Raw genomic sequence first — 26706 nt, 5'->3', positions numbered from 1 at the left:
GCAGAGAGGTCTACAAGTGTGAATGCGTATGTGCCGTATGTGGACCATCTTCAGATTCACCACAGTCTGGAATTTTCAGTGTCGTTTTGCATTTCCATATCAAATCATTTAAGTTTAATTTAAATAACCATTTAATTCATTCAATTTTAAATCGTCAGAATAACTAAACCTGAAATCAGACTAGATTTTCTTTTCAATTGTTGGTAAATAATAATTTTAAAGGCTTCTGCTGTTGTAACAGACATATTTAGCTTCATGAGTATTACATTTTTACCAGTACAACATACACCGAATGAGTATAAAGGCTTCTGTTGCATGTGTGTATTCAGAAGACACTCTAGCAAGAACCAGAAAGGGCTGATCAGCCAGCTTATTCACATACATTTGACAGAAGTCTGAAATGTAAAAGATGTGGAGCACATTTCCCAACTGTTCTACCTGAATACAATTCCCTTTCACCTCTGTGTTCCTTCTCAAACCACATTAAAGATAATTTTAATTGTATCACTGTTCCAATAAAACAAAAAAGACATGATTGAATTAATTATTTCAAAAGACATGACAGAATTCTGTTGTTTTAGGCACAGACAGCCTGCAATCCTTCTACAAAGAAGCTGTGAAACGATATCTTGTTGCAGTAGAAAGGCATCAGAGCTGCAGCAAAGACTTTACCCTCGGCACCAAAACAGGTACCTGATTCAGTCTAGAAACTGTTTACTCTTCGCAATTGGCTATTCCCAAGCTGGGCTGCTGTGATCGTAGCCGGCAGTTTTTAGAATGGCTAATTATAAAACAGGCTCCTGTGCTTGACTGCAGCAGTGGTTTCCCTTTGTGTGCACACAGCTGTCTGTCCCCATGCCTGCTCTCTCAGGGCATTCCAGTCACTGTGAAAGACACCTTCCGGTGATCGACACTGTGAGCAGACTATAGGCTGGCTTTGACAGATTGTGCACTACAGCAGATAAGGGCCTTGCAGTTCATTTGTCCAGAAAATGCATTCTCAGACATTTTATAAAAACCAAATTATGTCATGCTTAATACAGTAATTGTTTTTTTTTCTACAGAAAATAAGACTGGTGTAGCTGTAAGAGGTTTGTGTATAGGACTGCGCTATTCAAAGCCTGATCAACTTTACGACCTTATTCAAGCCAGTGCTGAGTGTGGCCTCATGACACACAGCTACCCTACAGGTAAGAGTTTAAAATATACTTAGGCTAATTAAAGTCTTCTTACTATTTCTTAAATATCCAGCATCTTCATTCTTTTTCATCTGGAAAGATGCAAGCTATTAACTCACATATATCCAATGCCACCATGGACTGGATTCTCAATCCTCGCAATCCTAAGCAGTCCAGTTACAGAAAACGTTTGTGAAAACCTGTCCAGCCCCTGTTTTCATCTGTTTGGCTCCACAAACTAAGAGAAAACTAACACTTTAGCTATATATTCCAACATTCTGGAATAGAGGAGAAAGAAGCGTCTTATTGAAATAAGGATGGTTATTGCAGTTTGTATCCCTCAGAATGTGAGTATGATCACGAATGTGGTTTGAAACAAACTAATCCTTCAGTTACACTCAAGCCTTCCTTGTCTAGATTCCTCTTCTGTGAGCTCAGGCTGTGTGTGTGTGCTTGAGTACGTATCAAGGAGTAACTCTGCAGTGGGGGCTTTGTAAAAGCTTGGACACCCTATCAGCAGATTGGGTAACGCTGTTGGCAGGATACCTCGGGTGTCTGTGTGCTGCGCTGTTCGCCTCCTATGCCATACAAGGAGAGCCAGCGAGTCACTGGGGGAAGAGGATGCTGGGAGTGATGCCCCTGGCTGAGGAGTATTGCAGAAGGAGAACAACACTATTTTCAGGTACAGCCGAAATAGCCATGTTGTAAACATGTTGGCCAGCCCTGCAAACACACACAGAGATGTAAGTTTGAGTAGGGAGCTCCGGCAGCATGCGCAGGCTACAAAGCAACAGGTTTCCTTGCAGAAAGGTGAAGAACAGTAAAGAAGCACTAGGCTTCAGCTGTGGGGCCTTCTTCAGGTATGAGAAACAGAGTGAGAGTTTGAAAAAACATTCCTGAAGAAGGCTCTACAGCTGAAACCTAGTATTCCTTTTCTTTACCTTTCGCACGGAATGAATCTTTTCCTTAATATGTAAGTGTATAAAGATATATACCGAATTATGCCAACTATGAGAATGGAAGAAATCTAAAATTTAATCGGGTAATTCTTTTAACTTTTTAGTAACCTCAGATAAAAAGCAGCCACAATGTTAGCTTATGGACTTGTCTAATTGCATGGTTAAAATCAGATAAGATGCTTTGTAATGTACAGTATGAGTGTTTTTAAAGATTTTAAAAATTGTGGTTGGAAAGCATATTGTATTTGTACGGTACTTAAAATTATATTTATTTTTAAAGGTTGTCTTTATTCAGTTTTTAGTTATTTCGGTTTGTAAATTTACCTTCATATCATGATCTAAGAAAAGGTGAAGACTTAAATAATACAAATAAAAGTGTTCTTATTTTTTTATGGTGCTCACAGAGCTATGAGCTTAGTGCCACTGGAAGTTTAAACATCCACATCGTTTGAGAGATTAACGTATCAAATGATTTTGAATCATTTCACAGATGCTGTGGTCACAGTTGGCCTTGTCTGCCAAATCTGAAGTGAAATTTGAATCCCTGGCTTCTAGTTTGTAGGGGTACCTTAAAGACAAATTGCACAGGAAAAACTTATGGACAACCAAAGTTCACATATAGAGATCACTTCCAGAGCTGACATGAGTTGTATAGAATAACCACTGGTTGCAAAAATGTAGAAAATCATAAGAAAACTGATTCAAATTCTCAAGTGATGCAATTCTCAAATCTTTTTACGTGAGAAGACCTCCTAGTTTAGTACTTTTAAAAGGTCTAAGTAAAATATAATTTATTGGTAACAAAGGATATAAACTAGTATTTAGTATTATAAATTAGTATTTACGTAGAGGGACTGTACAGAAATTCCCCAAAGCTGTTGCACATCCTAATTTGTATTTTCTCACTAGATTACAGTGAGGACTGGCTTTACTTCGAAGCCAAGTGGCAGCTCTACCTTCAGCTCAGGAGGATTGACAAGGAGGGCTGTGGGAAGCCATTCTTTTCTGAGAATTACAGCTCCAGAGAGAGAAGCAAGGTAAGCAGACAGCACATCTCAGGTGTGTGTGTTCTCTCTGTTTTCCCTTTAGAGGGAATTTTCTGAATTTTTGTTATGGTGAGACTGTCCTCTTCAAAACCAAGGTTTTTTTTACATATTTTAGTGGTATTATTTCAATTTTGGTTATCTCTTCACCTGAAGCATTAACAAAGATACATCTGTAATCGGGCTAAATTATAAAGGTTAGTTTATATCAGTGATCTACATTCTGGTATAGTAACTTAGTAAACTGGTCTTGTTTGTAGACTATACTAAATCAGGAGAATTGACAGATGCACTAAAAGCAGCGAATAAAATTGCAAATGATTTAGGTAAAATTCAAGGCTGAACAAATATCTGACAGATGGAATTTAATGTGGACAAGTGTATTGTTTTGCATGCAGGTAATAAAAGCATGACTTCTAAATAGGAAATGGAAAACACTGAGCTAGAAGAGGCCACTTATGCTTTTATGTTGATTCATTTATTATTTGCTAGACACTGCAATAAAATAGAGCAGTTAAAAAGCAGACAAATTCTAAGATAATTAAAAAATGGTGGATTTCAGATAAAGGAATGATTTAAATACCAAATGTGCAAGATGGGCCAAATGGCCTCTTTTTGTTTCTAAACTATTCTTAACTGAAATTTAATTTTGCAATTATTGCAACAGAGGCAGTGTGGAATATTTTGTAATAATAAACATGCTATGCAGGAATACCATTTCCTGTTAGCCACAGTTTATTTTCTTTCTTAGAATTATTGAGCCAAAACAGCCTTGCCTGGATAGTAAATACAAATAAAGTTGCCAAAACCATTCAAAGTACTATAATGAGAACTTTTTAAGTGAAGTGTAAAAAATCTGAATGTCAAATTATTGATTAAGTTTATTAAATTTACCATAAATGCTGATTATATTAAGAACTGCATTATAAAGTAATTCTGATCATCTAGGAACAACACTGCAGTTGTGATAAAAACCATAGCCAGAGATTCTCCAGTAGCTGAGAGTGACTGCAGACGGACTTCATGACTCAGAAAGGCATTAGTTGCAGTAATCAAACAGGCAAAGTGTGCAAAAACCTCTTATCATAATCCTTATCCTGAGAAGTGTGCAATTTCATGTTTAGAATAGCAATGCCATAAACCAGGGAGTGGATTTGAACACTTAAAGAAAAAAGTGAAAAGCATGTTAGTTGAACATGTCTAGCCACACACAGCCATGTGTCACATGCATGCAGACGTCAGGGCTTTCCTGGCTGTGTGCTGTTTCCAGATGACACTTGGAGCAGGGAGGCATTTATGAAGGTGCCAGGAAAGTCAGGGAGTGACGCGGTCTGAGAGTGGCTCAATGCTGATTGAGCAGCACGTCCTCTGCTTCTGCACCTGCACACAGACAAAGCTGACAGGATCTTCACCTGCAGCAAGGCGCTTCCAAGATAAATTTCACCCCGATGTCACATTTTGGGTTGGCAGCTGTACAAACGCTGGTGCGCCGAATCGTCTGGAAGGAGGCAGGGTCTGGAGGTGCCGCTGATCGCCTATGACGCAATGCTGGCCGCAGGGGCAGACTGGAACAAGCTCTGTCAATGGGCCACGTTCCACGGAGGTACGGAGCAGCAGAGCGACTGACAGTGTAAGGGCTGTGGGAGCACAGCTCACCCGTACCTTATAACCAGCTGGAGAGCCTTCAGCTGTGATGCAGCTGGGTTCTTAAGTGCTGACTCAAAGCAGACGATGCTTCTGTTGTACAGTGAGGAGGAAAATGGTGATAATATTGGGCTAACAAAATAAGACTTCATATTCATGTGCAGAGTAATTCCTTTGCCTTTTCTCGATATGATACTGTAGGAGACAGCGAATCTACCGGCACCATCGCTGCAGCCCTGTATGGCCTCCTCTATGGGACTGATAACATTCCTGCACCTTTTCTCCAGACCCTCCAATTGAAGGAGCAGATGGAAAAACTAGGACAGGCCTTATACCATAGCGCAGGTGGAGGAAGGTAATCAATCATTTAAAATGAATGACATCTAACACAGAAAACACCTTTGAATGCTTCCCTTATGTTCAGACTTTAATTCCTTCTCTGAAGAGAAATTGCAAACTGAACCAAGAGTGCACAGACACCTTGGTTTCAGCTCACATACCTGTACACAGGAGTCTACTGGTACACAGCACTGATGGCGCTCTGAGCAGAGAAATCTGTTTTAAAGATGGTGGCAAATACATCACTGAAAAACAGGAATTTATTCTGTCCTGCAAAATTATATTTTTTAATAAAATATTGGATGTACATGTGATTGAATTTGGGATTATATTTATAAACAGCTGTCTTTGCAAAAAGTCCTTGACACTTCAAACACATCATGAGAAAACAGTCCATTTCTTTTTCAACTTTCTTTTTCTTGGATGGGGCGGCAATCTGCTTGATATACATTGTTTCCTTGTGTCCTGTTTCACTACTGTATGCTTCCGCTAACTAGAGTACAGGCAGCGCTCATTCTAGATCCCATCGTTGTGCCGGTCAGAGGCTCCTGGTTTTCATTGCCTTGCAGGTCACAGCCTGACAAGAGCTCCACACCCTCCCGTGCGGTCACTGCTCTACGACAGGCGGTGAAAAAACTGTCCAGCAGGCGCAAGGCAGACGAAGTGCATAACCTCCTCAACTACATGGCCAGCCTGGAGAAGGGCAAAGCCAGCTCCCCTGGGAGTGGGGAGCCTTCGGGAGCCGCCAGTGGAGGAAGAGGGATACAGATGAAGGAGGCAGCAGCACTGAAGCCGAGACCCACCAGGTTCCAGCTCCTTCAGTCCAGATTCACCAAGCGCGGCCTCAGGCCTGAGCTTGAGAGGCTCACGCTGAGCGGTCCAGGAGAGGAGAAGGCAGCCTTGAGGGCCAGCCAGGCCTCAGGCGGGGACACTGATCGTTCTGGGCGAGATGTCAATGGGACAGCGAGCTCCTCTGAAGGGCCGAGCCTGACATCGCGCTGGCAGACAGCTCTATCGGATAAATTAGCTCCTCAAACGGAGCCTGTAAGCAAAGTTACAGGGCTGCCCAAGGAAAAGTTGAATAAGAACAGTGCTAAAAGTGCTTTTCTAACTCTGCCTTTTGTTAGAGCAGACAGTCCTCAGAAAATAGCTAAAAAACATACTTTGAAACAGCATTCAACTTCCTCAAAAGCTGAACACATGCAGTTACCTGCTGAATCATCTCTACAGTGCTATGGCGAAAAATATCCTGTTTCAGAAGACTCTGCCAGTTGGACGGTCAGTTGTGAAAATGATCCTGAAAGTTACGGGGAACACAACCCACATGTTTTGTTGAACACGGCATCTGTGGGACTGGAGGAATTCACAAACAGCAACGCTCAGGGGAGATCTTTCAAAAGTGTTCAGGAGAGATCTTTAAGCCATGCCAAGAGCCAGACAGATGATAAGCAGGACACAAAGCAAGAGGGCAGTGAAAGCCACAATTCTGACTCCAAACAAACAGCTACAGGAATTCCCAGCTTGGTCTTGGGCAGGAATAATGAGCCTCTGTCTGTAAATAAAGACTCATATGACACTGAGCTCCCTGGAATAAAGGCCTGTTATGCTGATGGCAAAATCCCTGTTCAAGAGAGACAGATGTGTGAAACGGAGTCTCGCGCAGAAGCTGATAATGTTAAAATTAATCCTCCCACTGCGTCCAACGGCAGTCTGGCCCAGCTTTCTGGCAGTGCGATTTGCAAAGGCTCCAGCTCGGGTGCAGAGGAGTCACTGCCATCAGTCTCTGAACCCCCTCCAGTGACCCAGCCAGGCGGCCCCGGGGTCAGGCCTGGCCTTCCCCCGCCTTGCAGCCTCTCAGCAGAGTGGTTCACAGAGAGGCCCGAACAAAGGCCTCCCGTGCAAGAGGAACCTCTGCGTCAGCCAGACATCGTGACTCCGGTCCCGGAGGCATCTCCCGCTGGCCGCACCAGCTGGCACGATCCCAGAATTCACAGCCGCACCCAGACGGACGAGTCCTGCAGCACACACACTGCTCCCTGGAAGTATAAGGTGCACAGCTACGCAGAGCCCATCTCTGCTGCACAAACCCCACAGACCACAGCCAGGTTTGTGATACGAGATGGGCAGCTCATGAGGCTTTCCTGAACCCTGAGGCCTGTCTTGCTCTCTCCTTAAGAAGGAAACTGACTGGCAGATCGAAGCCTGTCTGGCCAGTTTTACTGTGTTTTTAGGAATCACACCTGAAGAAGGTTGGAGAATTTAATCAATCAAGTAGGAAAAACATTAGAGCAGCTTTGAGATATGAAGAAAATGCTAAAGCTGTTGTAACATGATGTGAACCAATTTTGTATTTGAACATGTTTATTAACTTGTGTTTAGTGTTATACTGTTTTCATTTTTGGCAGCATTTAATGTACAAATAAAATACCACCTTGAATCCAAACATAAAAGAATGTTTATTTGTTAGACTTTTTTCAGAAAAAACATTAATCATTAAACTATTTAATGATTCCATTATTTAATATTAATTTACATCACTTACAGTATCATCATTATAAGTAACTTATCTTTGATGCTTTAAAATATTTATTGCTTTTTAAGTCACCTTTCAATCATCTAACTTAATGCTGGACAAAGAACCTGATTCCAGTCCATCATCCTTCCTCTGAGGAAAACTGAACTAAAACATCCCACTCGTCCCCAGACTCCACACACCTGGGAAAGCGCTGAGCTTTGAGCACGGTCTGGTAGACTCCACATGGAAGAGTGCTGTCCAGGGATTCAGCCCGGGGGAGGAGCTGGAGTCTGTCTGTCTGTCTGTCTCCCGGCCTGTGTGTGCTGCACGCCCGCAGTCCAGCAGACACAGGTGAGGGGTCAGGTGGGGGCTAACCCAGGCCTTCAGCTCTACAGGGCCTGACCGGCCACAACCCTGAACACAGCCTGTCCCTCGGGAGAGGGGGCTACAATACCTCCCTGCTCCGCGTGTGCGTTAGCTACGCGATTCTTGGCCGACTGCCCTCTTCCGGGCAGAGCAAAAGGCCACCCGCCTTCAGCCTGGTGGAGGGTTTGTAAGGGAGCACAACTCGCTCACGAGTTTTTGGCCGTAACTTTCAAGAGAAAGGTCCCTCGGCACACGACTGCACTGGGTACCACGGGAGATGGAGACGAGGTGCGACAAGGTGCGCCACAGTGAACGAAGTCTGGTTCCCATGGATACGGCAGCGGGACATCAAGGGCGACGCACAACCGAGGATGTGCCCTCACAACAGACGATATAGACGACGGGGAGGAGTTTTTCTTTTTAATGTTGTTCAAGGTGTTTAAAGGAAACTGGTACAAAACACTTTTTCTATGTTCATTGTTTCTTCCCTGACAGGTGACGTACAGAGCTAGCTGACATTTTCTACATGTATTACTACAGTTACTATCTCACCAAGTATTTGCCACCACAGGCTTTGACTGTCCTGTTTTCCCTGCACACACACACACACGCTCGTGCACCTGTATGCACTCATTCGCTGACACACACGCACACGCACACCCACACGCACACGCACACCCACACGCACACCCACACGCACACCCACAGGCACACCCACAGGCACACCCATACGCACACCCACACGCACACCCACACGCACACCCACACGCACGCAGGGCATTTCATATCCTATTCCTCACTGCCTGCTTCCTGCTCCTTGTCTTCCTCCAGTTCCACCAGCGCTGCCTGCCTGTTGGCTGTGGCGCCTTCCTTGAAGAAAACCCGTTTGATCACTCCGTCTTTAGGCGCTCTGATGGTGTGCTGCAGGAAGGAGAGAGGAAAAAAAAACCCATCATTCAGACCGAAGCACGAAGGCCTCCAAAACAGCCGAGTGACCGCGCCAGTACAAATTCACTGCCTGGCCTCCCAGGGGATTGTAAATCAAACCCTGGAGGCTACTGGTCAGCAAGTCCAGCTCAGAATAAACAAAACCCCCAAAAATGCTTTCAATTTAAACTTACAAGCTTCCACCCATTGGCGGGTTTACAAGGGTTGCTTGATAGGTCGAGTGGCCCCCTCCTCTCTTTTACAACCTTATGCTTTTAATTGAGTAACAAGGCAAGAAGCACAGCGATTACAGCCCCTTTCCCCTGGTTCTAAATGTCTGAGAATTACTGCAAACAGCATGGCTGGGTGGATGCAGGGGTGCACAAGACATTGTTTGGCAAATGCTGTACTTGACTTTACATTACACTAATAAGTTGAAATCTTATTAAGATTATAAATCTGCTATAATGTTATTAACAATACTCTTTTCTTATTACCTATAGCTGAAAAAAAAGATTTGATCAAAGCATGAGCTCACCTCCATTTTCATGGCAAGCATGACTACCAAGGGATCCCCAACGCGTACTCTGTCCCCCACTTTAACAAGAACCTGTGGGAAAGAGAAGAAATCAGCCTCACAGGAGGAGGATGACCGACCCGCCCTCCTCCTTTAGTCGTGCTTTCATCTCTCCACTCCAACTGTTATCTCCACCATCTGAAATAACAGGGCTCTGGCCGGGCAGGCGACACCTGAGACAAGTGCTGAGAAATGAACCAGGAGACACAGGAATGTGCATTTAAACCCAGGACAGGAGACTGGTCTTTACCCCGCAGGCCATGTTGTTGAAGGCGATACCATGGTTTATTTCTGCCTGTGAGTTTGCTGGGTAAATTAGCTACAAACTGCCTGACTAGACGGCCCAGATGGCCCTGTCTTTCTCTTAGCCTTTACTATGAACGGATGTGGCCACGTTTCTTTGCATATGTGGGGACTTAAAAAAAAGCTACTTCTCATTTCTTATTCAAAACAGTATCAAACCACTATTGGGCATTTTATATGTGTGTAGGAGCACTAACAGGAAATTTCTGCACGTCTCCTGTTTCGCAACAAAAATAAAGCTGCTCTGCGGAGGAGCTGTGGAAGAGACGCTGTCAGGTCTGGAGCCCATGCTGTGAGGACCTTCAGCTCTGGCCCATTTCTCCAAACCACCCTGGAAATGTCAAAAGAGCAGGAACGTTTGGCGAGTTTGAACACGCGTTATTAAAAATGGTCACTCTACGCCACAAATGCAAGAATGGGTAAAGCTCACGAAGAATGTAGAGTTCTGATCTGGAGCAGCGGGGGGGGTGCGGACGAACCTTTTCGATCGTCCCCGTCATGGGTGCCACGGCTCCAGCCTGTACCGCCGACCCGCCAACCCCCGCCAGGAACTTCGGCACGGGCACGGACACCTGCGCGCTGCCCTCCTAGGAGCAAGAACAAGCGCCGGGGCGCGGTGAGACTCGCGCTGCAATCGGGGGAGAACCGCACGGGCAGGGTCACCCCAAGACTCCTCGTCTGGCTTCTACTCACAGCCAAGACACACGTCCCACTGGAGAAGCACAGACAGGCAGGAAGGGCTGCAGTCAGGTGAGCTACACAATGAAGCAAAGCCTAGCAAAGAACTGGGCAACCTCCTGTCACATCAACAGTAGATGAGTGCAGAGAACTGCCTGCAAGCGGTTTAAATACTCAATAAAAAACTGGTGCTACTGAGCCACAGGAACCTGCCTTAAAGAAACTGAGTCTGTGCTGCTCTCACAATGAGGCTGAGTATGCAGCTACGCAGCAGGGCCTCACCTACCAGCAGGCAAGAGGAGCTGCTGTTCCTATGGAGACAAGCCCCTGTCTATCTGTCAGTGTTTGTCCATCCCAATCAGCACTCGTTACCATGGAGAAGAGGTGCACAGTGTCACCCAGGATCACCAGCTTGGGCCTGGACACGACCCCATTGACAGAGCATCTGAGATAAGAAGCATCTTCTTCCCTGATCACTTCTCCGGACACATGGAACACCTGTCCGCCGATCTGGACAAGAAAGGACAGAGGGAGGAATCAGTCCTGGAAACACAGACACTCTTACTGCCACACAGTCGCTGTCTTTGTCAGTTTATATATAGGGCCACAGTCAACTGTAAATGTGGAGTGTTCCTGTTCTGACATTTATGAATAGCTTGGGCATTATGTCAACAAAGCATTTTCTATAAGAAAGTAGTGTGCATCCAGGAGACTCCCACTAAGGTGCACTCCTGATATGTGGAACACAGGTTTGATGACTAAACCACTATTTTTCTTATTTTCAAGAATCTTCTGTACACATGCACGTGTTCTATACTCCAAGTGTAAACGAAAAAGAAAAGACAGGGCTGGTTTTAGGAAAATGTGTAATGAGAAAAAGAGGGAGAAGAATCACAGGCTGCAAAGATTTAAACCAAGGAGTTAGGGTTTGGGTTATAATAATAATTATAATCATTCCTTACACTTATACAGCATAGCGCTTTTCTGGACACCCCACTGAAGCGCTTTTCCCCTCCACTACCACCAATGAGCAGCCCCACCTGGATGACCAGCTCACAGTGGGGAGGAGAGCAGAGTGATGAAGCCAGTTCAGAGAGGGGATTATTAAGAGGCCTTGATTGGTAAGGGCCAATGGGAAATTTGGCCAGGATGCCAGGGTAACACCCTTACTTTTTTCGAGAAACACCCTGGGATTTTTAATGACCACACAGAGTCAGGACCTCAGTGTCCCCGTCATGCCCTATACTGGGGCATTAGGACCCACACAAACCACAGGGTGAGCTCCCCCTACTGGCCCCACTAACACCTCTTCCAGCAGCAACCTAAGCTTTTCCTAGGAGTCTCCCATCCAGGTACTGGCCAGGTTCACACCTTAGCATCAGTGGGCTGCCAATTGTGAGTTGCAGGGTGATATGGCTGCTGGCAATGGTTATGATTTCACAAACATAACAAAAAGGAGAAACCACTGTCAGTCCCCAGAGCAAAGCTGGTTTGAATATGTAGACTGAACATTCAAACTAGACTTGTAGGCAAAAGGCCAAAATGTAAAAAGATTTACCTCCATGCTGTAAGTTCGGTCAGGATTGTAAGTAACAGCTATCTCCACTTCTAGAAAAGCAATAAGCAATAAAATTTTAATTAGATTTTTTCCAAAGTCCAGGATGAGTTCACCAGCCCTAAAATCAGTACTGTGGCAAATCACCAACTCCACACCCTGTCTGCTTCCCTGCCCCGCGTTTTACACAAATCTCAGATGTGTTTTGACCTTGGGGAAAACTTAGGCAAATCTATCAAAATGATTTCAGAGTCTGCCAGAACTCATAATGAATGTGAATTAGTAGGCAATTTAAACGAAAGTTGCTGCCATTATTCAAGCAGTGACAAATAAGAATGTCACTTTATTACTGCTGATATAATCTCAGTTCATCCTGATGACAAATGACTGTGCATTTGTGCCTTCCGGAGTCATGAGCTCTTACACCTGCTTGTTCCAGCAGTGCGTGGCAGACTGATCAGGGCTGGAGAGAAGATCGGCAACTGCCTGCAAGATGTTCCGCCAGTTTCCTGAAAATATTTTTCTCCCACTTATTTGTATAATATCCATGACTAAAACAGAGATGTAATCTCTCTTAGGCAACTGCATTTATACAGGTCAGCATTTACAGTAATCTTCAAAATCATTCATACCCTTGAGGAACAGCAACTAAATTGTGATTACATTAAGTACTTTTCAGTACAAATACAATCAACATCTAAACATGTGCCCGACTTTCAATTTTGTCTGTGTAAACAGAATATGTGTATTTCTAAATATAGAATGTTACAGCTATTCATACCATGGCATCAGCATTTTGTTATTTCCTCCTTTGGCTTTGGTAACCTCAAAGAGGCACTTCCTGTAACTTTTTAATAGGTTTGTTAACTATTGGCAGGGATACTGCCCACTGCTTCTTGCAGATGTCATGGTTGTGTGGCCTCTGTTTGCAATCTGTTACTTTCAGCTCACTCTCGTAACTTTATGCATATTAAACTTGATCCTGGCTTTGTACTGTACTACTAATCTTCTATAAAATCCACAAAGAACACATTTGAACTCCTTGACAGAAGCATCGATTTTTGGGAAAAAAAAGCCTGGGTAAATTCTGGAAGCCATCTCGCCATCAGTTCTAACGAGGACATGAGGATCAGAGAATGCAAACACCTCTAAACAGAACAGAGCGATTTCTATTCACTGAAGGGTTCGCATTCTTTTCCAACACAAGCTTCTGCCTTCTGTGCTAATCACACCAAAGGTGAGTTTATGTTTCATGCAAAGCTTTTAAAGATTTTCAATTGTTGTCCTTGAGTGTGAATTAGCCTCCTAAATCACTTTACTGGCATTACATTTCAGCAAAATGTTACTTCCTCATTCAAATGTGGAAGAAACCTTCTCGTTAGCTTTGGACACCTTGATAATGGACACCAAAGTCACCCGGGACTTCTGATTAATTTGGTTGGTTAGGATATTTACAGGATATGAATACATTTGAAGATTGTGTCTAGGAACAAATTTCCATTTCAGTTTTTCATTTTCAGTTATGCTGCAAATATATTAGCCCAGCTTTTCATCCATTTTTCAAAATTATTTTTAACGGATACTTAGAAATGCTGATATGCTCTCCTTCACCCTGTCGTGACAAGAGCACCGCTGACTTACTCTCTCCTCCACCCTGTCGTGACAAGAGCACCGCTGACTCACTCTCTCCTTCACCCTGTCGTGACAAGAGCACCGCAGACTCACTCTCTCCTTCACCCTGTCGTGACAAGAGCACCGCAGACTCACTCTCTCCTTCACCCTGTCGTGACAAGAGCACCGCGGACTCACTCTCTCCTTCACCCTGTCGTGATCGCCGTTTGCTGTTGCCCTAGGTGTGCGAGTCTTGACCATCTGGGATTGGACACTTACTGCTTTCTCCCTGCAGCAGTGTCAGGTTCCGGGTGTGCAGAATGTTCACTCGATTTCCACTGCTGGAGGCAAACGGGGAGTGCGGGTCTGCAACAGGAATCACAAACCCAGGAATCAGGCACTTCTGAATTACAAACGTAATATAAGAAATCTTAAAAAAAATAAGTGTTACCCAACAAAAGTGTTACCCAACAAAAGTGCATGTTTTAATGTAATGTTTTTGACTTATCGATTTTTCTGATGATGCAAGTCATATTCAAAAGGCTAGATTGGCAAGACTGATGAATTTGTGGAAACTCTGTGCCATTAAAAGCAAGAACGGGCGGCACTTCTTTACTCAAAGGGTTGTGGGAGTGTGGAACAAGATTCCCAGCCAGGTGGCTGAAGCTGACACCCTGGTATCAAGAAACAGCTGGATGAGACACCGGCATCAATTAGCTACTAACTACCCAACGAGCTAGATGGGCCAAATTGCTCCTCTCATTTGTAACTTTTCTTGTGTTCACCACAAGCTTAAACCTCGAACAAAATTTATTTTAAAAATAAAGTCCCTTGCTTGACAAATAACAGGTGTATGAAGTCGTACCCTCATTTTAATTACTTCATTGATTTACTTCTATTTCGAGAGTATTTTGTCCTGGACATCTAGTTCAGCAGAACACCGACAGCTCTTATTCTGAGCCACTCGGGACAATGCTGCTCTTTCTGGGCACAACAGCAAGAACGTCCACAGAGTAACATCTGGGGCCTCTGCACACAGCGGGAAGAGCTGAAGTATCTGCTGCACAATCCCATCATGTTCCCCCCACAGATTGTCCGCGGTCAGCTGGGGTCCACACGAGGGCAGTGCTACGGGGATCCGAGGACTGGTCTGCCCAGGAAAGGGAGTGGGTGGACGTTCGTCTCGGGCTCCTCGGGCCAGCCTTGCACTGACCGCTGATGAGGGGGTCATTTCTCCCACCTATATCATCCTGCAGCTCACAGCTGGCAGCCCACTGGAGCTCAGCAGGTGTGAGCCTGGCCAGTAGCTGGATGGGAGACTCCTGGGAAAGCTAAGGCTGCTGCTGGAAGAGGTGTTACTGGGGCCAGTATGGGGAGCTCACCCTTCAGTCTGTGTGGGTCCTAATGCCTCAGTATAGTGACAGGGACACTGAGGTCCTGACTCTCTGTGGTCATTAACAGTCCCAGGGTGTTTCTCGAAAAGAGTAGGGGTATAATCCCAACGTCCTGGCCAAATTTCCCCCCGGCCTTTACCAGTCGTGGCCTCCTAATAATCCCCATCTCTGAACTGGCCACATCACTCTGCTCTCCCCCCCTCTGAGAGCTGGTGTGTGGGAAGCGTACTGGCGCTCTCTGGCTAATGTCACATCATCCAGTGTTGCTGCACACTGGTGGTGGTGGAGAGGATCCCCATTACCTGTAAAGCGCTTTGAGTGAAGTGTTCAGAAAAGCATTATATAAGTATAAGCAATTATTATTTATTTTCATACTGAGGCGTCCTGATATCGCGGTTAACCCTTTAATGAGTGTAATAGTGTAGAAATCCCAGGCCAGGCCTTACCACTGGAGTGGCCTCTGAAGTGGTCAGTGAGCTCCCTCTCACGCAGGATCAGCGCCAGGGCGGCCTGACACAGTGCCGTCCTGCAGGGGGCGCTGGGGGCCGGGAACAGCTGGCTGTGGTGCTGGGAGATGAAACTGGTGTGCACGTGTCCCGCCTCAAACTCCGGGTGTCCCGACAGGCTCAGCAGGAAGTCGATGTTGGTGCTGAGACCTACAATCTGACACACACACAGCGACACCACACCTGACATGGGTGCAAACACACTCCTCTGTACAACCAGACCTCCCTGCAGCCAGAGCGACAAGCTCAGGGACTGTAACTATTCTCTACAGACAGCAGCCACAGGTCAGTGCCTCTAGCAACAACTGTCCCCGGATTCCAGAAATCTGGAATGTGACTGTGAGCTCCACGAAAGATTTTCTAAGTGTTACTTGGCAAAAGTGCATTTTTTAAAGTCAAAACGTTTTTGACTTATTAATGTTTTTAATGATGCAAGTCATGTTTAAAGGGATTGATTGGCAAGACTGATGAATTACAGTGTAAGTAAGGTAGAAACTGTGTGCCATTAAAAGCAAGAACGGGTGTAATTCTTTAATCAAAGGGTTGTGGGAGTGTGGAACAAGCTACCCAGCCATGTGGCTGAAGCCGACTCCCTGGTTTCTTTAGGTAGTGAGAAAAAAGGGGCGTCTTTTTTCTCATTACCTCAGGGCGAAGCAGGAACAGCACACAGTGTCCTGAGAGGACTCTCCACAGATCTGTCAGGAGCCTCCCCTCTCTCGCAGGGATAAGACTACAGCTACACCAGTATGAAAAGCCTTTTTTAGAGGCATGCGTAAATAAACATAAGTAGTTAAACCACTTTTTTTATTAAACAACTTCACCCTTTTGGTTTTCCGTCAATCCAACCAGTGACCTCAGGAGTACATTCATTCTAACAGGGAAGCAATTAAGCTGTTGCATGAAAATGTGAAGCTGACTTTATCAATTAGTTGTTGCCTTTTTAGGTTTTCCACCACGTCCTTCAATACGACGTGACTGAGACAGACATTACTGAATGCCGCTGTATCAGACAGATTAGTCACATCTATTACAAATTGTTACTCAGGCGCTTGTCTCAGTCAAGCATCCACGGAGCCATTGTTTCATTATTCAAAGCTGCAAATCATGTTACCCCACATTATAGCTAGATTTTATGAATGCATGCGAGAAACACTGTGATGCGCTGTGAAATAATTGAAACATAATCTCCTGTAAAATCAAAGTTTACTTGTTAACCTAAGAAGACCTTAAACTAACAGTGTGATACTAAAACAAGAATAAAGAGCCAGTCAGACTCTCTGTGCCCCTGGTACAAATATCAGCACCTGAGTCTGGCACTTGAGGATGCTGCTATGTGTGGCTGTTGGATAACATACAGTACAAGCCCATCTCTATGAGAGCAGGACTGTGCAACATTAAAAATAATTTGTTCATTTCGGGGTTCTCCAAGTAAAATACAGTGTTTTAAACTGTATGCAAGCTAGTTTATCCTTGTAGAAATCCCCAGTAGAAATGTGTTTCACACCAGCACATTAAGCAACATTAATGATGTCAATAGGCCAGTCAGCCCATCGGGGCTCACCACTGTCCTGCAAACTCAGCAGCTGGGCCACACTGGCAAGCCTGGGGTCTGCCACCGCATGTCCAGTAATCCCTTATATCCTCTGATGATTACCTGTCTGTAAACGCGTTCCCACATTTACAGACATGGAAAACCTGACTTCCAACAAGTGTGCACGTATGTTCCTGTGCTCTATCAACTGAACTTGGAATAACCCTCAGCGATCAACTGTTTCTACTCCCTTTAAAATTCTGAAGACCTCCCTCAGATCTCATCTTGCACATCTGTTTCTGCTCCTCCAGTGTGTGCTCAGAATCCACCTCCCTCGCCCCTGGAACGCCTGCTGCTGCTCTTCTCCTGGTCAAGTTGAACCTGGATTCTTCCATCTGCGTTACACATCTGACCACCCCTTTCCCCCTTGTTGCTCTCTGCTTACATTGTACTGACGCAGACAGTATCGCAGCTTCTTCAGGGCAGCAGAGCGGTCCTCTCCCCACACAACTAGCTTCGCAATCATGGGATCGTAGTGCACAGAGACCTCATCACCTGGTGGGCAAGAGTTCGGGAAACAAGGTTAGCGCCAGTCGAACTCGTTTCCTCCCAAACCACAAACACCACCACACAAAACACGAAAAGGGCTCATACAAATCTGCACTGAAATACATAATAATACTGATGCACTCTTGAAAAGGACAGGTGCCTCACGGCTATCCAAAAATTAATAATGTAAGCCTAATTATTAGGTTCCTGATGAGTATTATGATGTTATTACCGTAGTGCATAAATCAGACAGCACTGCGGTGTGGATCTACAGGGAACAGGGCACTGAAAACACTGAAGCGCAATTCCAGATTGAAAAACACAGGACAGGGATGGGATACACTCTTCGACACTCCCAGGCCCGTCTGGGATGGCAGCTTGAATTTTTCTTAGCATCAGGATGTCACCCTGGATGTGCACCGCTTGGAGTCCTGGGAGAAAGGCAAGGGGCTGCTGGAGGAACCTCCTGTTCTCTTTGTTGTAAAAATGAAGGCGATACGAAGGTGCAGCAGTGGTCTTCCAGCCACCTCACAGTCTGGCGCCGGCGTTTTCTCTGGGCCCCCTACCTTGCCTCACGCCCGTCTCGATCCGCGTGAGCGGGTCGGCGTGGGGAGTGGACAGGTGCAGCAGGGGCCCGGCCCCTGGGAGGAAGTCGTTGTTTGGGTCCTCGGCATAAATCCGGGCTTCGAACGAGTGGCCCCTCAGAGCGATTTCCTCCTGCTTCAAGGGCAGCGCCTCCCCAGCCGCCACCTGAGCGCCGAGACAGAGACGAGACCCCCGTCAGCGCGACAGGAAGCCTCACTGGGGGCCTTTAAGCCCTTAAAGAGAGAAATCGAACTGCGAACTGTGAAAACACCTCACCTCTATCGTCTGAAACAACTGCTGTTTCATCACAATTGCGCTGTAGACCTATGAGCTCACATTGTGTTGCAAGACTTGACCAAATCTGAGTGTGTGACTATGTCTGCAGACTATGTCTGTCAATTTGATTTTACTTTTATTTTTTGTTTTGTTTCATGTTAATTTTTTTATTTTTATTTGCTTTGGCAACACTGATTGTACCCATCGGTCATGCTAATAAAGCACCTTGAATTGAATTGAAATGACTCTGGGAGGGTTACGCCCTCTTGTGGTCACTTTGTCAGTTTAGTTGAAATCGGTTTTAGTGCTACATGGACTTCTAAAGGAACTGAGGCATCTTATGAGAATACGATGCAGGAGAAGCGTCCATGGCATCGCCTGTCCTGGCTCTATGAAGGCAAACTGACCCCATCCTGATCGACCTGTTTACTCCATGTCCCCTCTGCAACGTGGCGGCCATCTCTCTCACCCTGAACTGCCACTCCACCAGGTCAGTCCCCGTGATCATCTCCGTCACCGGGTGCTCCACCTGCAGCCGTGTGTTCATCTCCATGAAGTAGAAGTTGTGCTGAGAGTCCATGATGAACTCCACCGTCCCTAAGAAGGAGTTTCAGAGCACATGCTGCATTAAACAGCAACAGGTACCACAATTCCAAAACAAACAGCATGTGGAAATCTTCTGGTGTTTTCTGCAAGAGGCATCATTACTTTCATCAGCTAGCGTGACGAGCTCTGAGCTCCCTTTGGCAGCGCTGGTACCCAGTGTGGGGCTGTGCTGGAGGCTGATGCCACTCCTGCTTACAGGTGAAGTGTCCGGCAGGAGTGAGGAGTGAGGCATCAGGTAGGAGTGAGGAGTGAGGTGTCAGCAGGTAGGAGAGAGGAGTGAGGCGTCAGCAGGCAGGAGTGAGGAGTGAGGGAAGAGTGAGGAGTGAGGCGTCAGCAGGCAGGAGTGAGGAGTGAGGGAACAGTGGGGAGTCAGGTAGAAGTGCTTCCCTTGCATTACAGCTACAGCAGCCTGCTGGGCCAATCGGATCGAACACCCGGCTCACCTGCGCCCACATAATTGACCGCTTTGGCAGCTCGCACTGCCGCCTCGCCCAGCTTCCTCCTGACCTCCGGGCTGATTCCCGGCTGCGGGCACACGAGCAGAACACAGGCCAGGTGTCAGAGAGAGTCTCACAGCCACCGCTCCCCTGCACCCCCGACAGCAAGCAACCCAGAAGAGACTGTACCCCAGGCGCCTCTTCGATGATCTTCTGGTGCCTCCTCTGCACGCTGCAGTCCCTCTCGAACAGGTAGACAGCGTCTCCGTGCTGGTCCCCGAACACCTGAACTTCCACGTGCCTGCGGGAGAGCAGAGGGCGCAGTCCTTCGGCTCAGGGAGTTGAGGCTTTCTGTGCAAGGAATCAGTGTTCTTCTGCAGAGAACCTGGTCTCTGCCCCCCCCACCTCCCACTGTCGAGGAGCAAGAACACTGTCCAACTGTCAAAGCAGGTGGCTCCACTTGCCCCAGAGCGTGTTCTATGGTTTTCCATTACATCGGCACCACTGGGTTTCAAACTCTGGTTTCTGAAACTTCAGACGTTCCCAGAAGAACAAACCCCCTTGCAAGGAGAACATGCTTTTGAAAAAAACAACAGAAACGAAACTCATCCTGAAACTAGGTTCACACCATCTTCCTTCTCTCCATGACAGACTTGTTTTCATGTAACCTTCTCTATTCTCATGCAGGTTTTGACTTCACACCTTTCTTCACCCTTCTGCACTTTGCACTTCCTGAGTGGCCTCTCTGCCCCTCCTGCCTCCTCCCCTCTCCCAGCTTTTGTTCTTCTGTGCTATTTAATCTCAGCTGTCTGCCCTGTCTTTCTCACACCTGAAGTAGGCTTCACAGCAGAAACGTTGTGTTTTCTCTCTTCTCTTTTCAGCATGGAATAAACCTATTACTTGTTCCTTTGCAGAACATGCTTTTCTCTTGCCTCAGCTAGATGCAGTTCAGCAGCCTTACAGCAGAGGGCAGTGTGACCAGGTTTCCTCTGTACTAAACTGCTACAGCAACACAGAGGGCTCCCCTATACTGTACATGGTAAATGACAAAGATGGACAGACATTTGAAAAACATACCTGGGGTTTTCCACGAATTTCTCGACTAGCATGACATCGTCGTTAAAAGATTTCCGGGCTTCGCGCCGTGCAGATTCTAGCTGGTCGCGAAAGTCAGCTTCTGTTCGAGCGATACGCATCCCCTGAACAGAGCAGTTACAGAGCAGTCTTTAACTCAGGAAGAGCACCTTAGGTGACATATACACACCACAGGATATGTACATTCATGTCTTGGAATCATCATATCCCTTTGGGATTGTGGTGATCCGAAGCCTTTAAGCTTGTCCTTGGATTGTGGAAAGAAATCAGAGAACTCAGAGATAACCCACACAACCACAGGAGGAACATGCAAACTCCACACAGACAGAGCCAGATTTAAATACAGGACCACAGAACTGGTGCCCACTGCACTACAGTGCACCCTATACTGTATATGTACTGTACTGTATATAAACCCATTTCTGTGTCAAACTATATATATATCTTACAGCACATACAGCCAGAAAACAGACACAGGTCAGCCCCAGAAGACCGCACGTTTTTCATGTCGAGCTCCTGTTGACTGCTCACCAAAATCAACCTGCATTCACATTAATCCATTCCATTCTAAAGTTCTAATAAAGAGAACCCTAACAACCTCCCAAGCAAAAATTGTGGCTCGGTGACAAAATGTGAAAAAAATGTACTAAAACATTGAACTCTGAGATAATTCCCGGTTCCTGTTTCCTAGCTGACCCATATGGTTGATACTGACCTTCCCGCCTCCCCCCCGCACCGCCTTGATCATCACGGGGTAGCCAATCCTGGCCGCCTCAGACAGCAGCCTCTCATCTGATTGGTCCTCGCCATGGTACCCTTCAATGATGGGCACCCCTGCCGCTGACATAATGTGTTTTGAAGTGCTGTAAAACAAACCAAAGGCTGCTGAAAAAAAAATACCTCTTCTGACCAAGCACATTGAAAAGAAATAAGAAAAAAAACTTCCAAGGTCTTCAGGACCTACTATAGTCCCGAAAACGCATGACTGCTACTGTATATACTTTATCAGTACAAATGACAATGAAAACAACATTACAGGCACCAGAATGACGGTTCTCATGACAGAGCTAACTGGGTAAAGGAGTCTGTTATAAAGGTGAATCTGGTGTCGTATTCTCCTGCAATACTGTGGGCACAGCAGAGTGGTGATGGAGAAGTATGCTACAAACGCGGCAGTCACTACACTTGCCAGAAGTGCTGGAGTATTTTTCATGAAATAAACTTTAGAAAATGACGCAGACCTTTTAATCCCCATGTCCCGTATGGCTGAAGATGGAGGCCCAATGAAAACGATGCCTTCTTGTTTGCACAGTTCTGCAAACTCCGTGTTTTCCGACAGGAAACCATAGCCTGGGTGGATAGCCTAGAAACACACAACTCCAGCCATGAGGAGTGAAAAAAATCTTCCGACACCCAAAACTTATAAGTCTCTCTGACAAAGAACACAAGCTGCGCCATGCCACTATCCACAGTGATTATCAGACTCTACTTCTCAAGTGCATTCCTGAGACTTTCTGTCAGGGCCTTGGGACCTTGAACAAACAAACACAGGGCTCCGAAGGAACAGTTTATCTTTACAGACGCAGACATCAGCTCGTCAGAACTCTTCTCACTTCTGGCAGTATCCTCCTCCTGCTCCTGCTGCGGCACTAAGCCCAGGAATGCAGTGCAGAAGCGTCAGTGTTTCATGTTCACCTGCACGCTGACAACAAGCCTCCGCGTTTAAACCGAACACCCCCGCTCTCAGCTCTACCCTGAGGTCCAGCCATACACCACAGCGCCCCAGTCTACCCCACTGCAGAGAGGTCGGCCGCCCGGACCCTCCAGTGGAGGAGGGGCGAAACCCCACTGCTGGTGAAAGTTTTGTAGTGTCCCTGTGGATCCAGGTTAATACAGGGACACTTACAGGTATCCTGTTCCCATTATCCACAGGAACTAACAAACCTCAAAGTCACAAACCTTGTACACCTCTGTTCTGTGCAGCATCAGACACTGGATATTAGGGTTCAAAAGAGGTTAAAGGGGACCTGCAGTCCGAACTACTCAGACCGGTTATTAAATCTTGTTAACCAGATAAAATCATTGACAGTGTTTTTTACAGATTTCAAATTGAGCATAAAATAGTGAACTTTATGAAAGTACAGTAAGTCTCCATGTTGGCACAAACCCCCGGTCTCGCCACAGGCAGGAGCGAGAGTTCCCTCAAATTGTGACGTGAAGTGGCCCTTCCCACTCACTAGTCACTGTCATGACAGATGTAATGTGACAGTATTTCTATTGGATTAAAAGAGATGTATTCACAAGCCTGCTCGTTTACAATTTAATAGGGCCGCTTAACGTCACCGCAATTTCTGTTGCTCTGTTCTGAATCACAGAATATGGCCCTGCGGCATCCTTGGAATTTTTTTATTAATTTTGTGATTATTAAAAGGTATTAAAAGTTACTGTTACTATATTTTACTTTTATTGCGGGTTGAAATGCACTCATCAATGCTGATTCTTTCTAACCAGAAAATTTTAATTGTTGCAGTTCCCCCTTTAAAGACACGAATCTTCCTCCTTTCAATGTGTGCCCATTTTTTCTCAGCACCTCGAAGGCATATGGACGACCTCTGTTCTGAATCGTTCGGATCAGACTGTACCTGGGCACCACACTTCCTGGCAACATCGATGACCTTTTCCATGGATAAATAACTCTGCTGGGATGCAGCCGGACCAATGTGATAAGCTTCGTCTGCCTGGAATGAATTAAACATTAAACCACATGCATATTAAAATACTTCCACCGGGCCCTGCAAAACATTGCTGTTACATTATTTTAAACATGTCAAGCGGTGCCCAGCCCAGCCCTACCTGCACGACGATCCGCGCCGCTCTAGATTTTACAGAAACCAGCACCAGACCCTGTATCCTCCAAGCTTATCATCATACCTTACTGTGAATAAACCTTCATGGGCAGACGTATTCAGTTACAACATGGAAGACACTGCCTTTTTTCTTCTCATAACTGAATGCAAACTGGATGGAATCAGAGTATCTTGGCGTGAATGCTACCAAGCATCCAGGATATCTACTCAGCTAGATGTCTGAAGAATGCCAGGTCCATTCTCAAGGACCCCAGTCATCCCAGTCACAAACTGTTTTCCCTCCTACCGTCCGGTAAACGGTACCAAAGCATTCGGTCCAAGTCAAACAGATTACGGGACAGCGTCTACCTCCAGGCAATAAGACTGCTAAATAGCCAACCTTTAGTAAATCACCTGTAATGGCTATATGGACACACAGTTTTCACTGTATTCAGCATAACCGCACTTCTTGTATATATTGCATACACCATGGACACGCAGCAGCTCTACTCATATTGAGTTTTATTCCGTTTCTATTACATCTATTATTAAGTAACCTTATTTTCATAACCTCAATTTTGTGATTTTTGTGTTTTTGTGATTTTTATGATTCTTGTGATTCTTGTGAGCTCGCAGAAAAGACATTTCATTGCCAGCAACTACTGCTGCACGCCGTATTGTTGTGCATTGGATAAATAAACTTTGATTTGATTTGAACTAGCACTCGGACACCGAACCGCGCACAGCTGTGGTTACTGTAAGTGCTGTCGTGCGCTGGGAGCCGACAGCCCCTCTCTCACCATGGCCACGTGCATCGAGTGTCGGTCGGCGTCGCTGTACACGGCCACAGACTGCAGCCCCATCCTCTTAGCTGTGCGCATCACGCGGCAGGCGATCTCCCCCCTGTTGGCGATGAGGATCTTCTCCACCCTGACCCTCCCTGCACCATAGAGCAGCCGTTAGTAAAGCCGAGAGTGCAGAAAGGCACACAGCCCTGCGCCCCCAACCCACACCAGACCGAGGAGAAGGCGACATTAGTGCTGCCTTACACAGCTCAGCTTCATCAACTGGAACACCAGTCCCAGTAAAATGCATCAGGTCTGTTAATGCTCAGCTCCAGCCCCTGAGGTGTGTGAGAGGGTATACCATGACACACAATCCTGGATCCTTACCGAGAGATGAACACCTCCTGGGGCTCAAGGTCCATATCCATTTCCTGGTGAGGAAGAGACAGCTGATTACAGATAGCTGATTACTTCTGCAAAGGAGCTTGAAAATTAATTTAGACTGAGCAGCCCCACCTGGGTAAACACTGAATCTTTATTTCCTAAATATCCAGTGTGCTCATATGTAAATATATTTCAAGGACAATGTAAGTATCAACTTTCTTCCAATGAAAAGGAATCAATAATTACAGCACAATTACTGTTGCTAGACAGTATATTCCGAAACCCCAAAATAAATGCAAATTGCTGCTGTAACTTATTGGTATTGATTTAATCAAATCTTATTTCTCCCGGTTAATGAATAAGATTAAAGTTCATTCTTTTTATTGCTGAACGAACTTTATGTCCAAACAAGTAGTGATGATAACCGCGTATGTAGTATCGACCTGCCATGAATTTCAAGGCAGACAGAAGTACAGTATTTTGTGGGGAGACTTAGATTTTCATGCAAATACGATGCACTAAATTTAGACACAGATATTACAAATGCACCTTCCCAATAAACAACCGTTGCTTCACTATATGACTCACTAAAGCAACGAGCCTCACTTACTGTTGCAAAACTGCTCTGACACCTTGGTAAATCTGCACTCTCAATAGGAGAGTCGCCATGTTTATACTGTCACTAGAGCTACCAGGCACCGCTCACACTGACGGCAAATACGTGCTTCGCCAAATTCGAAGTGTTACTCATTTGGGGTTTATTTCAGGTCTGCCGTTCCATTTTCAAAGCCGTATGAATCACGCATGCCGTAAACGTTAGTCTGGTCAAATAGCACACACCACCGTGCTAGATGAGGCGTTTATACTGTGTAATTTTGTAGTTCTGTGAAGTTTGTCTCTCCGGAGGACCCGTAGAAAGGTGCAGGCTCTGCTCACCAATGACAGTAGAGGACATGGAGGGGCGTGACGTGTGAGTCATGTAGGACACACGTGTGTCTGCAGTGGGGGAGGAGGGGCATGGGTGCCGTCCTCTTAAAAGACAAATGAAAAAAAAATGAACGGAGGCAACTCATTCTTCACTGGTGTGCAGAGCACCCGCTGATTAAGTGTTATTTTATGGGGATAATACACAGGGGATGCAAGAAACACGCAGTTAAGGATGAGGCCATTAACCCGTTTGGCTGCCAATAGTTACTTGATATGATGATCTAGATGTATCAAACAAGGTATCCATTTAAACTTGGCCACTTGGCCGAGCTGCTTATTCCATACTCCCACAATCCTTTGTGTAAAGGAGTGCACTTCTACATAATTTTCCACTTGTGTCCTCTGGTGTGTGGCTCACTGCTCATTCTGTAGAAGGCCACTGCATTGACTCTGACAGTACCTTTGAGGATTCTGAATAATGGTGTTGGTTCCCCTCACAGTCTCCTCTGTTCAAGAAGAAAAGGTCGAGTTCCTCCAGCTTGTCAGTGTAGGACCTTCTCTTAAACCTTGAATGTATCTGGTTTGTCTTCTCTGTACTGAATCCAGAGCACTAACATTTTGCCTATGATACAGTGATTGAAATTTTACGCAATATTCCAAATAAGCCCCAACTAGTGCATTGCATTTGACTGTATAACCTAACATTTTGTTTACCTTTTTATTTCCTCTGCACATCAGAAGATGTAATTGATGTGTCGACATAAACACCCAATTCTTTTTCATAAGAAGTTACTTCTAGCTCAGTTTCCCATTTTGTATTTAATAGTCTGTTTTTACGACTCGCATGCAAAACCCTCGCTTGTCTTCATTAAACGTTATCTGGTAACGTTATTAAATGTTAACCAGGTGTTGGCACTTGTGAATTTTATCTAAATCTTTTTGAATTTCACCGCATTCACTAAATCTCCTAATTTGTTTTCATCCACAGACTTGACTAGTTCACCATCTGTCCCAGAATCTAGATGACAGGTGCTAGTCAGGGACTATAGTTCAGCATTCAATTCCATCATACCCAGTCAACTGGTGACAA

The 26706-nt window shown here is 45.6% G+C and overlaps 2 protein-coding genes across 3 annotated transcripts; one reads left to right on the top strand and one right to left on the bottom strand.

The window, feature by feature from the left end:
- Positions 1-1136: 1136 nt before the first annotated feature.
- Positions 1137-7613, top strand: LOC148837215 (uncharacterized). Of its 2 annotated transcripts, XM_088913233.1 has the most exons (6): positions 1137-1190; positions 1720-1860; positions 3047-3174; positions 4651-4783; positions 5026-5179; positions 5733-7613. In XM_088913233.1, the coding sequence occupies exons 1-6, from the start codon at positions 1169-1171 to the stop codon at positions 7306-7308; spliced, it is 2154 nt and encodes a 717-aa protein (XP_088769359.1). In that variant the 5' UTR covers positions 1137-1168; the 3' UTR covers positions 7309-7613. The 2 variants fall into 2 exon arrangements, with proteins under 2 accessions (XP_088769359.1, XP_088769360.1); XM_088913234.1 differs by lacking the exon at positions 1137-1190 and having other exon boundaries at positions 1811-1921.
- Positions 7601-25369, bottom strand: mccc1 (methylcrotonyl-CoA carboxylase subunit). The gene is made up of 19 exons (XM_088913235.1): positions 25300-25369; positions 24693-24736; positions 24321-24460; positions 23317-23412; positions 21916-22037; positions 21390-21537; positions 20657-20778; positions 19769-19880; positions 19586-19667; positions 19006-19133; positions 18242-18425; positions 17572-17681; positions 15536-15752; positions 13975-14061; positions 12088-12137; positions 10902-11039; positions 10331-10438; positions 9510-9581; positions 7601-8965 (listed from the first exon to the last, which is right to left on the bottom strand). Exons 1-19 carry the CDS (start codon positions 25356-25358, stop codon positions 8834-8836), a joined length of 2151 nt encoding a protein of 716 aa, XP_088769361.1. The 5' UTR covers positions 25359-25369; the 3' UTR covers positions 7601-8833.
- Positions 25370-26706: the final 1337 nt, after the last annotated feature.

The sequence above is a fragment of the Atractosteus spatula genome, chromosome 4, assembly GCF_055471065.1.
Source record: "Atractosteus spatula isolate fAtrSpa1 chromosome 4, fAtrSpa1.hap1, whole genome shotgun sequence".
In the NCBI taxonomy this organism is placed as follows: Eukaryota; Metazoa; Chordata; class Actinopteri; order Semionotiformes; family Lepisosteidae; genus Atractosteus; species Atractosteus spatula.
Note: the sequence above shows the minus strand (reverse complement) of the source record. Positions and strands in the feature narration are given on the sequence as shown.

Coding starts and splice junctions, on each gene's coding strand:
- LOC148837215 (XM_088913233.1), top strand. CDS start 1,169: ATGACACACAGCTACCCTACAG. Junction 1,861..3,046: donor GAGAACAACACTATTTTCAG/GTACAGCCGAAA, acceptor TTTTCTCACTAG/ATTACAGTGAGGACTGGCTT. Junction 4,784..5,025: donor ATGGGCCACGTTCCACGGAG/GTACGGAGCAGC, acceptor ATGATACTGTAG/GAGACAGCGAATCTACCGGC.
- mccc1 (XM_088913235.1), bottom strand. CDS start 25,358: ATGGCGACTCTCCTATTGAGAGTGCAGATTTACCAAGGTGTCAGAGCA. Junction 23,413..24,320: donor ACTCGATGCACGTGGCCATG/GTGAGAGAGGGG, acceptor AATTCATTCCAG/GCAGACGAAGCTTATCACAT. Junction 19,881..20,656: donor AAATTCGTGGAAAACCCCAG/GTATGTTTTTCA, acceptor GCTCTCCCGCAG/GCACGTGGAAGTTCAGGTGT.